At 33.3% G+C, this 13,347-nt stretch overlaps 1 protein-coding gene across 2 annotated transcripts; it reads right to left on the reverse strand.

Moving 5' to 3' along the window:
• Positions 1-536: 536 nt before the first annotated feature.
• On the reverse strand, positions 537-2,938 carry LOC108489719 (glycerophosphodiester phosphodiesterase GDPD1, chloroplastic-like). 2 transcript variants are annotated; one of them, XM_017794429.2, is made up of 7 exons: positions 2,740-2,938; positions 2,455-2,639; positions 1,857-1,916; positions 1,493-1,774; positions 1,313-1,408; positions 1,030-1,226; positions 537-891 (listed from the first exon to the last, which is right to left on the reverse strand). In XM_017794429.2, exons 1-7 carry the CDS (start codon positions 2,840-2,842, stop codon positions 666-668), a joined length of 1,149 nt encoding a protein of 382 aa, XP_017649918.1. In that variant the 5' UTR covers positions 2,843-2,938; the 3' UTR covers positions 537-665. The 2 variants fall into 2 exon arrangements, with proteins under 2 accessions (XP_017649918.1, XP_052875990.1); XM_053020030.1 differs by lacking the exon at positions 1,313-1,408.
• Between the last annotated feature and the right edge of the window lie 10,409 nt (positions 2,939-13,347).

Below are 13,347 nucleotides of genomic sequence, written 5' to 3' on the forward strand. Positions count from 1 at the left end.
CTTTAGCTATACAACTTTTTTCTCAAGATGTGGACATCTACATCATTCACACATGGTTTGCATCTACTCTTTTTATTTTTTATTTCTTCCTTTTATACAATGGCACCTTATTCTACATTCGATTATCCTTCCCTCCCTCCCCCCTCTTCTGTTAACGTGTGCTGAGTATGAGTCCCAATATCAAATATGTAATTTTCACAGTGACGACAAAACACAACACAACTGAAACTATGATAGATCAGCTTTTCATGTTGCAGTTGTATCAGTGTTCATACACATGTCTTATCCTTAAACTTCTTTCTACAGTTGAGATACCTATATTGTAAGTCAATTGCATTTTGTTTCTCTAATAGTTAGATTAGAGATCAAGCTGGCTTTTTCTGTTAAATATTTCTATCTTATAATATATATGGACTAATTTTTAACCAAAAAATTTATTTTGCTATTTAATATAGAGGACTTACTCATTATTTTAATTGCAATCTGTGATTTTTTTTTAATGTAAAGGCATTAAAAGTAATGGATTAATTATGTACTTTATATATAAAAATGTCACCTTGACTTCTTAGAAGGAATCCAGCAAGACAGCCCCAAAATATTTAAAAAAAAAGAAAAAGAGAGGTAAAGTTGGTAAAAAAACAAAAAACTATAGTGGTAGGGACAAGTTAGTGGTGTATCAACTCTGGAATTAGCTTTAAGAGAAAAGAGAGCTCCTGCTGTGAGAACTGCAGCTTTGACTTGGTCTCAGTCTCCTCGTCCCCTTCTCTTAATCCCTCATTTAAAGGCTTGACAATCATGTCATCCACTGCATGCGAGATCTCTTGAACAAAATCAACTATCACTCCATCAATCCCCATCAAATGTTGCATGCAAACAGCTTCAGGCACATTGCTGCAATAACAAGTTCAATTCTGTATTAGATCCAACCTTCCAAGCAATCAACTCTTTACAGATTTGAAAAGGGATGCAAGTTTATTTGACAATGTCAACATCAGAATTAAAACGTGTTGAAGTTTATTAGGAAATTACTTAAGCTTGCCGTATGTGAGGAGAGACAGCTTCGACTCTTTGATCCTAGGCACTGCTCCTGGATTTCCGAACACTCCTTTGACCTCAGAAACAATCCCTTGTAAACCTCCTTCCATGCACACCTTTATGGCCTCCTCCAGGGAGTTTCTTCTTACATCATAGTAAACTTGAGTCCCGCCGTTTGTTAAGAAGAAAACCTGTTGATTTTCCAAGTTCAAAACATCAATAAAATTGTATATGATGCATAAAAAAATAATAATAAAATTGTAGCTGGAGCCCTTACAGGGTAAGTGTTCTGCAATTTCCTAACCAGTTGAGCAGCATCAGGGTGAAAGCTAGAGAAGATTATGGGCCTATCTTTAGCATACTCAGATACCACCTATGACATGATAAAGTTCCTATATTATAAAAGGCTTTCTAATTACAAATGTTGAAAAAAAAAAAGCTGCCTCCTTTGATGTACCTGCAAGATGACTTGGAGGACATGGATGAGATGGTCTTGTTGGTAAACAATATGGTCATCAAATTTCAATTCAATATTGAAACCTAAAGAAGGATCAACTTTCTGGAAGGTTTCAGCCAATGTACAAAATGAATCATCAGTTTCAACATTCCAGTTGAGAATTTTCCCATCTTTGGTTTTCCTCAACAAACTCTTTCCCTGTTTCCCTGCTTCTCTCTGGGGTCCAAAGCATAGAAATTCCTCCAGAGATAACTCTGTGACTCTTTTTTCGAAGACAGTACCCTGAAATAAAAATTTAATTTTGATAAGCTTAAATAACCTCGCTAAATAAGATGCAAGTTTTGAAGGAAAATATGTAACTTACATTTTCTTCAGAGAAGATAAAGTCGTCATGGAAAATGACAGGGCAGTCATCTTTCGTCACCTACAAAAAACCACAATGGCTTTCTTTACTTTCCTGTGATTGGCTCATGGCCAGTTTTTCATCACCTCCATAGCTTTTTATTTTCTTTTTTAGAATCTTAAAATCAAAATATTTTTTGTTTTAATTTAAAAAAAGAACACCCCCAAAGAAAACCCACCAAGAAAATAAACACAAATCAGTAATCTTTCATTTGAAAATAAGAACCAGAAATCGAAATTCATAATAATGAAAAAAAAAGACTCCAATCTTTCCAAGGAAATATAAACTCAGGGTTTTATTTTATTTTCCTGTTTTTAAAAGGAAAAAATTGGGGAAAATTTCTTTTGGACACGCTTGTAGGCACGTGAGGGAAGAAACAAACCAATCATGAATCATATTATCCACCCTATCCACTCAGATTAAGACAGAACATCTTGTCGTACGCGGCGAACGTACGACGCTTGTCCACAGAACAACGCGGTTTCACTTGTTCTAGCAAGATCTCAAGGTAATTAAAAAAAAAAAAAACAAAAAGGTTCCCAAGAAATAGAAGAGTTACCTGAACGTCGAATTCAATGAAATCAATGGGAAATTTAGCAGCGGAATTGAAGGAAAGAATGGTGTTTTCTTTAATGGCTTTCATCCTCGAATCAGTGCTTTGTAAAATATTCATCCCATGCCCTCTATGCCCTATTACCAAAAACTTCGGTACCTTAAACGTTGCTTCACTGTTCAACTCCAGCCCTAAACACGAACAAATATATATAAAACCATCATTAGCCCAAAAAGAAGAATAAACCCAGATATTATAATAAAGATGGAAGCTATATATATATATATGCACCTTCGGAACTAAAAAGAGACGAGTAGAGAGACAGAGAAGCGTTATTTTCTGGGACTTGGTCGAGGTTAGGGACGTCGGTGACATTAACAGCTTTAAGAGCCATTTATCTTGTAACAAAGGGGGATAGAGTAAGAGAGGGAAAAATAAAGGATCTTTAGCTTGTTTGATTGTGAGGATATGGAGAAGAAGGGTGTGTGTATTTAAAGGAGGGGGGTTCCATGAAGGTGAGGAAAAGAGGGATCTTAAAATCAGAATTTAGAATATTCTCTCCCCGTTTTCCAAACCCTAAATTATGCCATTGGATATTCTTTGTTTTAACGTCGGCTTCTGTCTTAAGTTACCCACTCACTGGTTGACATGTCACCTTATTCCGTTAAGTTTAACGGCGATTTTATCTCTTGAAATGTGGTTATTTTTGTTAATTTATTTATTAAAAGGAACTTTTATTGACTAGACCGGGACATAATTTCAACAAATTACTTCTATTAATTTTTTTCTTTTTTTTTGAGCTCATATGATAATTAAAGATATTTATCATCTCAAATATGATTTAAATTCAAGTCTTGCTAATAATTGTTTATAATTAAAATAATCATAGAATTAGAAAAAGAATCCATCACATTCATCGAAATTGGTTTAAAAATTCCTTTTTGGGAAGGAGATGGGCCAATTCATTCTAGATTAGTTGAGATCAGATTAATGTAAAATTTTAGGTTCTGATTTAAAATGAGATATTATAATAAAGATAAAAGTTATATATATATATATATATATATATATATATATATGCATCTTCCAAATTAAAATGAGACGAGTAGAGAGATAGAGAAGCGTTGTTTTTTGGGACTTGGTTGGGGTTAGGGATGTCGGTGACATTAACAAATAAAATTTTGTTTAAGCTCAGCCCAAATAAAAAAATACTAAATTTGAGTTTGACCTGTTCAGATTAAGTTTTTTATATTATATTTTATATAAAAATAAATTTAAAAATATAATATATCAAATATCCTAAAATATTAAAATAAATGTTTCCTAACAAATTGAAAATATATTTAAAAAAAGTCTTTTATACTTAAATAACACTAAGATAATCGCAACTTAGCAATTTCTAAACTAGTAGCAAAATTAATAATAAAATAAGAGTCATACAATATTCAAACAATAATAACAAAATAATAGTAATATAATAGCAAATTGGTAGCAAAACAACATCAAAATGGCAACAAACAACAACAAAACAACAGTAAAAAAATTAGACAAATTCGAACTAAGTCAAGTCAAGGCCATGTTAAAAAATCTTACCCGAGGCTCAACCAATTTAAAAAAGGAACTTTATTTTTCCCTCTATATTTTTATCTAAATGTACTCCCACTTTTTTGAACAAATCATCCTACCCAAAATTTGTTATAGATAGAATAAAAAGTAGTATGAATGTTGTATGGTAGAATTTTCATATTTGGAAATCTTATAAAAGGAATTAGCATCCGGAAGAATTTTATCTCTAATTTATTTAATTTCTCCAAAGATAAAAGAACCATCCAAATGACGTACTATGTTACCAACAGACACGTGGCTGACAAAATAATTTGACATTTACTAGGTCTAATTTCATTTTGGTCCCTTTACTATGTTAAACTTTAATATTTAATCATTTCATATTAATTTAACATAATTTAATCCTATTCTTTAATAGCATTGCTAACTAATGACATTAAAGTGAAACTATTAAAGATTTACTTTAAGAAAGTTATTCAAGTTCCAAATAATGTGAAATTGAAAATGAAGAGGGACTAAAACTAGAATTAGAGAGATTGTTAAGGGTAAGAAGCAATTGGATGAGGAAGATGATGTGTTTCCACGATAGAGTTGCCTGTGATCCAGTGGACGATAGTTACAAAAAAATATTATAAAATTCTGCAATGTTTGGAACGTGGGAGTTGTGTAATTAATTGGACTCGTAGATAAAGATGGGGTTGAGGTGGACTACCTACTTGCTACTTAATTATACCAAAATTCAACTTAGTTTATGAAAACAAAATGAATTAACCCAAATTATTTAGTTTCTCTTAATCAATTTTGATTATGTTATGTAACTTCTTTTTACTTAATATTTGATCAAATTTTGAGTATATTGTTAGCAAATTATGTTAATTTAATTTATATTAAGACATTGAGCATGATTTTAATAAATTTGTAATTTTATTAATTTTTACAATTAATTTTACATACAATTAAGTTATATCGCTACATATTTAATAATGTGATTAATATATTGCAATGTGACCATAGAATTGACTAAACATGGGAGCAAATTAAATGCCACACATGAACAAGTCATATAGACGGCTAGAGTATGATTGGGTTAAGAAATTTGACTTTGACCTAGTTGAAGTTGGTTGTTGAAAAGAAATTTAATTGTGTCTTAAACTGGGTTTCAAGAGAAGCCCAAATTCGATAAGCATCAAGATTAGCCTAAAAATCATGTTTTGGGATAATTAAATTGAGGTCATTATACTTGCAGAAAGATCACAAATGATCCCCTAACTTCCACCACCAAAACTATCCTACCTATTCCATGAATCAGGGGAGAATCGGTCAATCAACAATTTCCCAACCATGCATCCCACAATTCATAGCCGGCCATGAGAATGAGAAAATCAAGGGATTTTCATGCAATCTTCAACAACCTCTCAAGCCCTCCATCCACTATAAATACTACCTTTCACTTCACCATCCCTCATCCATCAATAATTCATTCATTTTTCATTCTTCACTTGTTCAATTTTCATTCTTTACGCATAAATCCATTCATTCTCCCTATTCCCCTTAGCTAGCAATTCCTTAAGAAAATTCTCCCTTGGTCGGCCATCTTGAGACGCACTTTATGAAGGAGCAAACACAAGGATCGAGAGAAGCCATCATGGTGATTTCCTGGAGGATCTGAAGTTATTAAACATGTTCGCAAATTATTTTAATGTTTTTTTCATTAACAATGATAACTTAATTTTGTTTTAGTTAGAATGATTACATTAATTTGATGAAGTTTATTTTATTCATGTTTATAATGTTTATGCCTCAATCATCCATGCTTTCAATTAAACTCATGCATGTATTTCATTCATTAAAATGTGATTGAATGTATTAGAATTAGTTTTAATCCTAGCTAGATGACGATTAATGGACACAATAATTGAAAGATGCATACTTAATTTAGATTCTAATCCGATTAAATTAAAGGTTCGTAATAACTCGAGAGAGCTCTATTACCTTGCATAACTTTTAGCTTTGTGTGATTAAAGTGTTTCAAACCTAATCTATCCCTGTTATTTCACATAACTCTAAGAAACCTTTAGTTAAATATGATCATGGTAGTATGCATGTTTTTCTTGGTAAAAGGTTCTAAAAGGACTTATAACTAGTTTCAAGTTAATGAAAGATCGAGTTGCCATGGAATACTTTTTGGATATTATTAAACACGATGAAAGATGAATTGAGTCAAATGTTGAATTGTTCTAGCTCATTCATGTTATTATTGTTGAAGCTTGTGAAATTGCTACTAAACCATCTCATCTCATTCCTTGCATTTAGATCAATTCATTTGTATTTAGTTAATATTAGATTTATCCATCAAATGAAAATTATTGTATTTTCTTACCAAATTGTAATCTTTAATTTTGCAATTATTTTATTAACATAAATAGTCCATGTGGAGACGATAACTCTTATATTTACTTATTACTTGATAACAATTGTATATACTCGTACAAACCTACGCGTTACAATAATTAATGTTTATATAGTTCAATTAATAAATATAGGATATAATTAGACCTGATTATGGGTCGGGTCATTTGTCCAAGTCGAAGATTTGTTCGAAAAATAAGAAGGTTTGGGTAAAAATATAGACTTGAAAAATGGGTTGAACAAAAAAAAAAGACATATTTTCTAAATGGGTTGAGCCTTAAGTAGGATTTTTTGGCCTGGGCCTGGCCCGAATCAATTGTTTTGTTGCTGTTTGGCTGACATTTCGCTGCTCATTTGCTACCTTTTCGCTATTATATTGTTACTATTTTATTGTTATTATTTGGATATCGTATAACTATTGTTTTATTGTTAATTTTGCTACTACTTTAGAGGCATTTTCTTGTTAAATTGCAATTATTTTAGTACAGATTTTTTTAATGTATTTTCAATTGGTTGGGAAACATTTATTTTAATGTTTTTAGTGCATTTGATTTATTATATTTTTAAATTTGTTTTATATAAAAGTTAATCTAAAAAAATTAATACGGGTGAGTTGGATTGGGCTTGGATTTAGCATTTTTAATTTAGATTGGGCTTATGTTGAATTTTAGGCCCATTTTTGGGCCAGACCAAACTCGAACCTAAACTTTTACATTGACTTGGCCCAAACCCAATTTGACCAGACCCATGATAATTCTATATATAATTAGTAATCAAATCAACCAAATTAAGGCTCCTAGTGCTAGGTTATGTATTGGTAAAATTCCAAAAGAAGATGATATATGAGATTATTATTGCTAGACCTTTTAATTGATTTTTCCTATAGGGGTTTTTTTCATGAACCAAACATTAATAAATAAAATATTGCTATATACCCCCAACATTAGTTCCATGAGAGTCACTAAATGAAGAAAATAAAACTAAATGAGAAAAAGAAGAGAATTGATGGATACAAGGTTGGTAGATGTGAAAAACAGGATTCAATAATCTATTCATTTAATTGATGTTGATATGCAGACTTAAAAATTGGATTTTGTACGCTCAATGTTTACTTACCAAGACGCTCAGAAGATTTTTTGTCTTCTATTGGCACAACATGGTACAGTTGACATATTACGGTGGTGCCTCAAGAATTTCAAGGAATATTCCATGAAGAATGGTTATCGACTCTTTCTTTGTGGTTATCCCGAATTAGATGAGGATCAATATAATGTTGTGAATGTGGGTACTAGATCATGTATAGACAACATTAGCAAATTCAAACACCTTTAAAAATTAAGAATACAACTTGGAAATTTCTACATGATTTTGTACCCACTAATTCTAATATGTTTCGTCGTCAATTGTAGAGGGATGCGATGTGTCCTAGGTGTGGCACCGATGCTGAAACTCCTCTTCATGCATGTCGAGATTGCTCATTAGTGCTTTTCGTATGGTTAAAGTAGGGTTTTTTCCTAGCAACCGGATCTTTCTGATAAGGTTTTGGCGGCATGGGTGCAACATCTCTTCTCTGGAAGTACCCCTACAACACGATTAACCGTCGTAGTCACAATTTAGGCATTATGGTGCTCACAAAATCTTTTGGTCCATGAGAGGATATGATAGTCAAGACAGGATATGATTGATTACCTTTATTTCGAGACATGTTCTATAGTTGGAATGGTTATTCATAGCTTTAGTCATTAGACCCACTTCGATTTTAGGGTTTTGGCAACTAACCATGGACCCTTTTATCAAGTTTAACTTCGATACTAGTTTTTCCAATCAGTTGGGTGCTGTAAGGGGAGTTGTCATTCACAATGCCTCAGGTTTGCTTACGGGGTCCACCTGTTTCTTGAATGAGTATGTTTCCTCTCTGTTGACTGCAGAGGCCTTGTAACACCCTTAACCCGTATCCATCGTCGGAATAGGGTTACAAGGCATTATCGATCAATACACATCATTCACAAACATTTATGCATTTCAATAACAAAATACTTTCATCTCAATCATATTGTCCCTTCTAAGGTCCTATGAGACCTTAAAACATGCTTAGAAGTGGTTCGAGCATAAACCGATAACATTCACAAACTTTGAGAAACTTATAAAATTTTCAAACTTTAAAGGTCACACGCCCATATGAACAGACTGTGTGCTTCACACAGTTATCAGACACGTCCGTGTTACAGGCCGTGTGAAAATAGGGCACACATACTGACTTGTACCACACGGGCACACGGTCGAAGACACGCCCGCGTGCCAAGCCATGTGAAATCTAAAGAGGTTACTGACTTGGGTCACACGACTGGCTACACGTCCATGTGCCAGCCCGTGTGCCACACACGGCCAGCAGACACACCCGTGTGTCTAAGCTTTGTCAAAACTATAGGGTATACTGACTTTAATTCGAATGGCACCCCAAGGGACACACAGCCATGTAACATGACCGTGTGTCGCACAAGGCTGAGACACACGCCCATGTCTCTACTCGTGTGGACAAAAATAGGCCATTTGCAAGGCCAATTTGCCACTCTTTTCTTATGTTCACCTAGCCATCAAAAATGATATCTTTTCATCATATCAAAACCAAGTCACAACTTACCATTATTCCAACCATGATACTCCAATTTACAACCAATCAAAAGAACAACTATGTAACCATATCAACAACTATGACAAACATACCAAAGCAAGCCAACATATAAGGAATTATATACATCATATATTTCACTTATCAAACACATTATTCAAGCCAACTTAAATGGCCATACACACCAACAATTACAAGCCAAATCTCATGGCTATAATTATGACTTATAACATACCAAAATGACACTAGCCTATACATGCCATATACCATATATAGAAAACTCCAAAAGTACCAACAAGATGATCAATAGTGCGACGACATATTCCTGACGATCCCCGAGTCTGAGCTAGTTTCGATAATCTATAAAACATGGAAAGAACACACAAAGTAAGCTTTAAAAGCTTAGTAAGCCATATACAAACAAAGCTATCACATGAACATTTGCATTTCCATTCAAATATGTTTAACATAGCTAATATCATTCAAATTCCCAAACCTTTCCATTGAACATATATTCAATGTCTTAATCAAGTTCATCAAGTATTTCCCTTTTTCAATATTCGTATGAATTTCGTAAGTACCTAAGTCACTTAGCCCATTCACATATTATTTCTCAACTTGACTTTGCTCGTTGAACCATTCGGAATCATTAAGTATGCTCAAAAATCAAATAAGCTCGTACAATGCCATATCCCAAATATGGTCTTACACGAAATCGATTAACTGTGCCAATGTCCCAGGCATGGTCTTACACGTAATCTCAATACAATTCCAATGTCCCAGACATAGTATTACATGTAATCACATCCCGGTAACCTAATGTCATGACATTCGTATCCTATACTATTCCTAAGGTTCGTACGAGACTTTCGGATGTCGTAAATTCGTCGATTCATGCTCGTACTTGCTTGTTCAACATTCGTAGCAATTCAATGATAATAAAATATATATAATTCAATTCAAAGACATTTATTTGTATATGAACTTACCTCATAGTCGGAATAGACGAATCAGATCGATTACTCAATAACTTTCGATTTTCCTCGATCTAAATCCGATTTCTTTCTTTCAAGATCTATATAAATTCAAAATTAACTCTTTTATTCCTCAATTCATTCAATTTCATCCAAAACACACAATTTGGGGCATTTTCACATTAACCCCTATAATTTCACATTTCTTACAATTCAGTCATTATTTTACAAAATCACAAATTACACAATTTCTTTTTAATTTCTTGCTATCCGAATTTCATATAGCTTCATATAAGCCTATATTTTCATTTATTTTACACATTATACACCTTTCACAAATTAGTCTCTTTTATGCAATTTCACTAAAAATCAGTTTACAAAACTTCAATATCTATCATCAAGCTTTCAAAATTCATCAACAATCATTCAAAATCTCAAGCATTCATAAATGGAAACTCATAAATTCATCAAAAATTTCAAAAATTAGGGTACGGGCTAGCTAGATTATTAAGCAACAATCACAAAAATATATAAATTATCGAAAACGAAACAAAAATGGACCTTCAATTGAGCTTCAATATGGCCTAACCTAAAGCTTCATATTTTCCTTCTTTCTCTTTTAATTTCGGTGATGATGATGATAATTTAAACCTATTATAGCTTTGTTTTATTTATTATAACCTTATTAACCAAATTACAATTTTAACCTTAATGAATAAACATTAAAAACTTATAATGGATGTCCATAAAGATCCATTATCACAATCAATGGTCTAATATCAACATAATGACCTTTCATTTAATGCCTTATAGCAAATAGACACTTTTAACTTATAGAATGCAACTTTTACATTTTACGCGATTAAGTTCTTTTATCAAATTAACCACTTAAACAAGAAAATTTTCACACGAAATTTTCACACATACATATTCGCATATTGTAAACACCAAAAATAATATAAAAATAACTTTATAACCTCAGATTTGTGGTCTAAAAACCACTGTTCTGATTTAGCTAAAACCGGGTAGTTACAACTCTACCCCCCTTAGGGATTTTCGTCCCCGAAAATCTTACCAATGAATAGGTTTGGATATTGCTTTCTCATAGCATCCTCGGGTTCCCACGTAGCTTCTTCTACCCTGTGTCGATGCCATAACACTTTCATTAACGTTATTCTTTTATTTCTCAGTTCTTTTATCTTACTAGCTAGAATTCGGATCGATTCTTCACTGTACGATAAATTTGAATGAATCTCAACTTCTGTCAGAGGAATAATATGTGAAGGATCGGATCAGTATCGTCGAAGCATAGACACATGAAACACATTATGAATCTTTTCTAACTCAAACGGCAATGCCAGCCGATAAACAACTGGTCCGACTTGCTCGATGGCTTCATACGACCCTATAAACCTCGGACTTAATTTGCCTTTACAACCAAATCGAAGTATTTTCTTCCACGGAGACACTTTCAAAAACACTCTATCCCCAATCTAAAACTCAGTATCTTTCCGTTTCAAGTCTGCGCAAGATTTATGTCGATCTGACGCTGCTTTCAGACTATCACGTATTAGTTTCACCTTTTCTTCTGTTTCTCTAATCAAATCAACCCCGTGAATCTTTTTTCACTAAGTTCAGTCCAGCACAAAGGTGTTCAACACTTTCGACCGTATAAAGCTTCATAATGTGTCATTTTAATACTCGATTGAAAACTGTTATTATACACAAATTCAATCAACAACAAATACCTTTCTCACGTACCTTCAAACTTAAGAATGCAACATCTCAACATATCCTCGAGTATCTGTATAACTCTCTCGGATTGACCATCCGTTTGCAGGTGAAATACGATACTAAGATGTAGTTTTGTACCCAGTGCATCTTGCAGTTTCTTCCAAAACCTCGATGTGAACCTCGGATCTCTATCTGAAACAATAAAAATAAGTACTCCGTGTAATCTCACAACTTCAAAGATATACAACTCAGCTAACTTTTCAAGTGAATAGTTCGTTCGTACCGGAATGAAATGAGCTAGTTTTGTTAATTTGTCAACTATAACCCAAATCGGATCTTTCTTACTCAGAGATAGGGGTAATCCCGACACAAAATCTATAGTCACTCTATCCCACTTCCACTTGGGAATCATAATCGGATGCAATAAACCAGACAGTACCTGATGCTCAGCTTTAACTTGCTGACAAATTAAACATTTAGAAACAAACTCTGAAATGTCACGTTTCATACCATGCCACCAATAGAGTTGTTTCAAATCGTTATACATTTTTGTGCTTCTTGGATTAACAGACAAATGACTACTATGTGCTTCACTCAAAATCATCTGAATCAACTCTGAATTTCTCGGAACACATATTCGGCCTCTGAATCTTAAAAAATCATCTGAATCAACTTGAAACTCTGAATCACATTGAGCTCATTTTGTTAACATTTCATTATCAACTTTATCGGCTTCGCAAATCTGCTGTAAAAACAACAGTCTCGCTTTTAACTCAGCTACAATTAATCCTTCATCAGATAGAGTCAACTGAGTATTCATTACACGTAAAGCAAACAAAGATTTTTGGCTTAATGCATCAGCAACAACATTTGCTTTTCCTGGATAGTAGTCAATTACTAACTCGTAATATTTTAGCAATTCTAGCCATCTCCGCTGTCGCAAATTCAAACCTTTCTGAGTCATCAAATATTTCAAGCTTTTGTGATCAGAATAAACATGACATTTCTCACCAAATAGATAATGACGCTAAATCTTCAACGCAAACACAATAGCTGCCAACTCTAATCGTGCGTCGGGTAACTTTTTTCATGCTGCTTCAACTGTATCAAGGCATAGGCTATTACTTTGCCTTCTTGCATCAAAACACAACCTAGACCATTCAACGATGCATCACTATAAATCATCAACTCTTTACCGATTTTGGCTGTACTAACACTGGAGCTTCAGTCAAAAAAGCTTTCAGTTGATCAAAACTTTTCTAACATTTCTCAGATCATTCAAACTTTACATCTTTCTGAAGCAAGCTCATCAACGGAGTCACAATCATTGAAAAACCTTTCACAAATCGTCTATAATAGCCGGCTAGTCCCAGAAAACTGCGGACTTTAGATACATTTCTCAGAGGCTTCCAATCCATAATCGCAGAAATCTTACTCGGATCAACTCGAATACCCGATGCTGATACAATATGCCCCAGGAAACTAACCCCACGCAACCAGAATTCACTTTTACTAAACTTTGCATATAACTGTTTATCACGTAGGTTTGTAATACAATTCTCAAATGCTCGGCATGTTCAATTTCAT

Source organism: Gossypium arboreum, chromosome 10, assembly GCF_025698485.1.
Source record: "Gossypium arboreum isolate Shixiya-1 chromosome 10, ASM2569848v2, whole genome shotgun sequence".
NCBI lineage: Eukaryota > Viridiplantae > Streptophyta > Magnoliopsida > Malvales > Malvaceae > Gossypium > Gossypium arboreum.

Bases quoted from the DNA above. Each gene is read 5' to 3' on its own strand.
- LOC108489719 (XM_017794429.2), bottom strand. From the start codon at position 2,842: ATGGCTCTTAAAGCTGTTAATGTCACCGACGTCCCTAACCTCGACCAA. The intron at 1,917-2,454 runs GTAACTCTTCTA...GGTTTTTTGTAG, and splicing joins TCATTGAATTCGACGTTCAG to GTGACGAAAGATGACTGCCC. The intron at 892-1,029 runs GTAATTTCCTAA...TTGTTATTGCAG, and splicing joins CTCACATACGGCAAGCTTAA to CAATGTGCCTGAAGCTGTTT.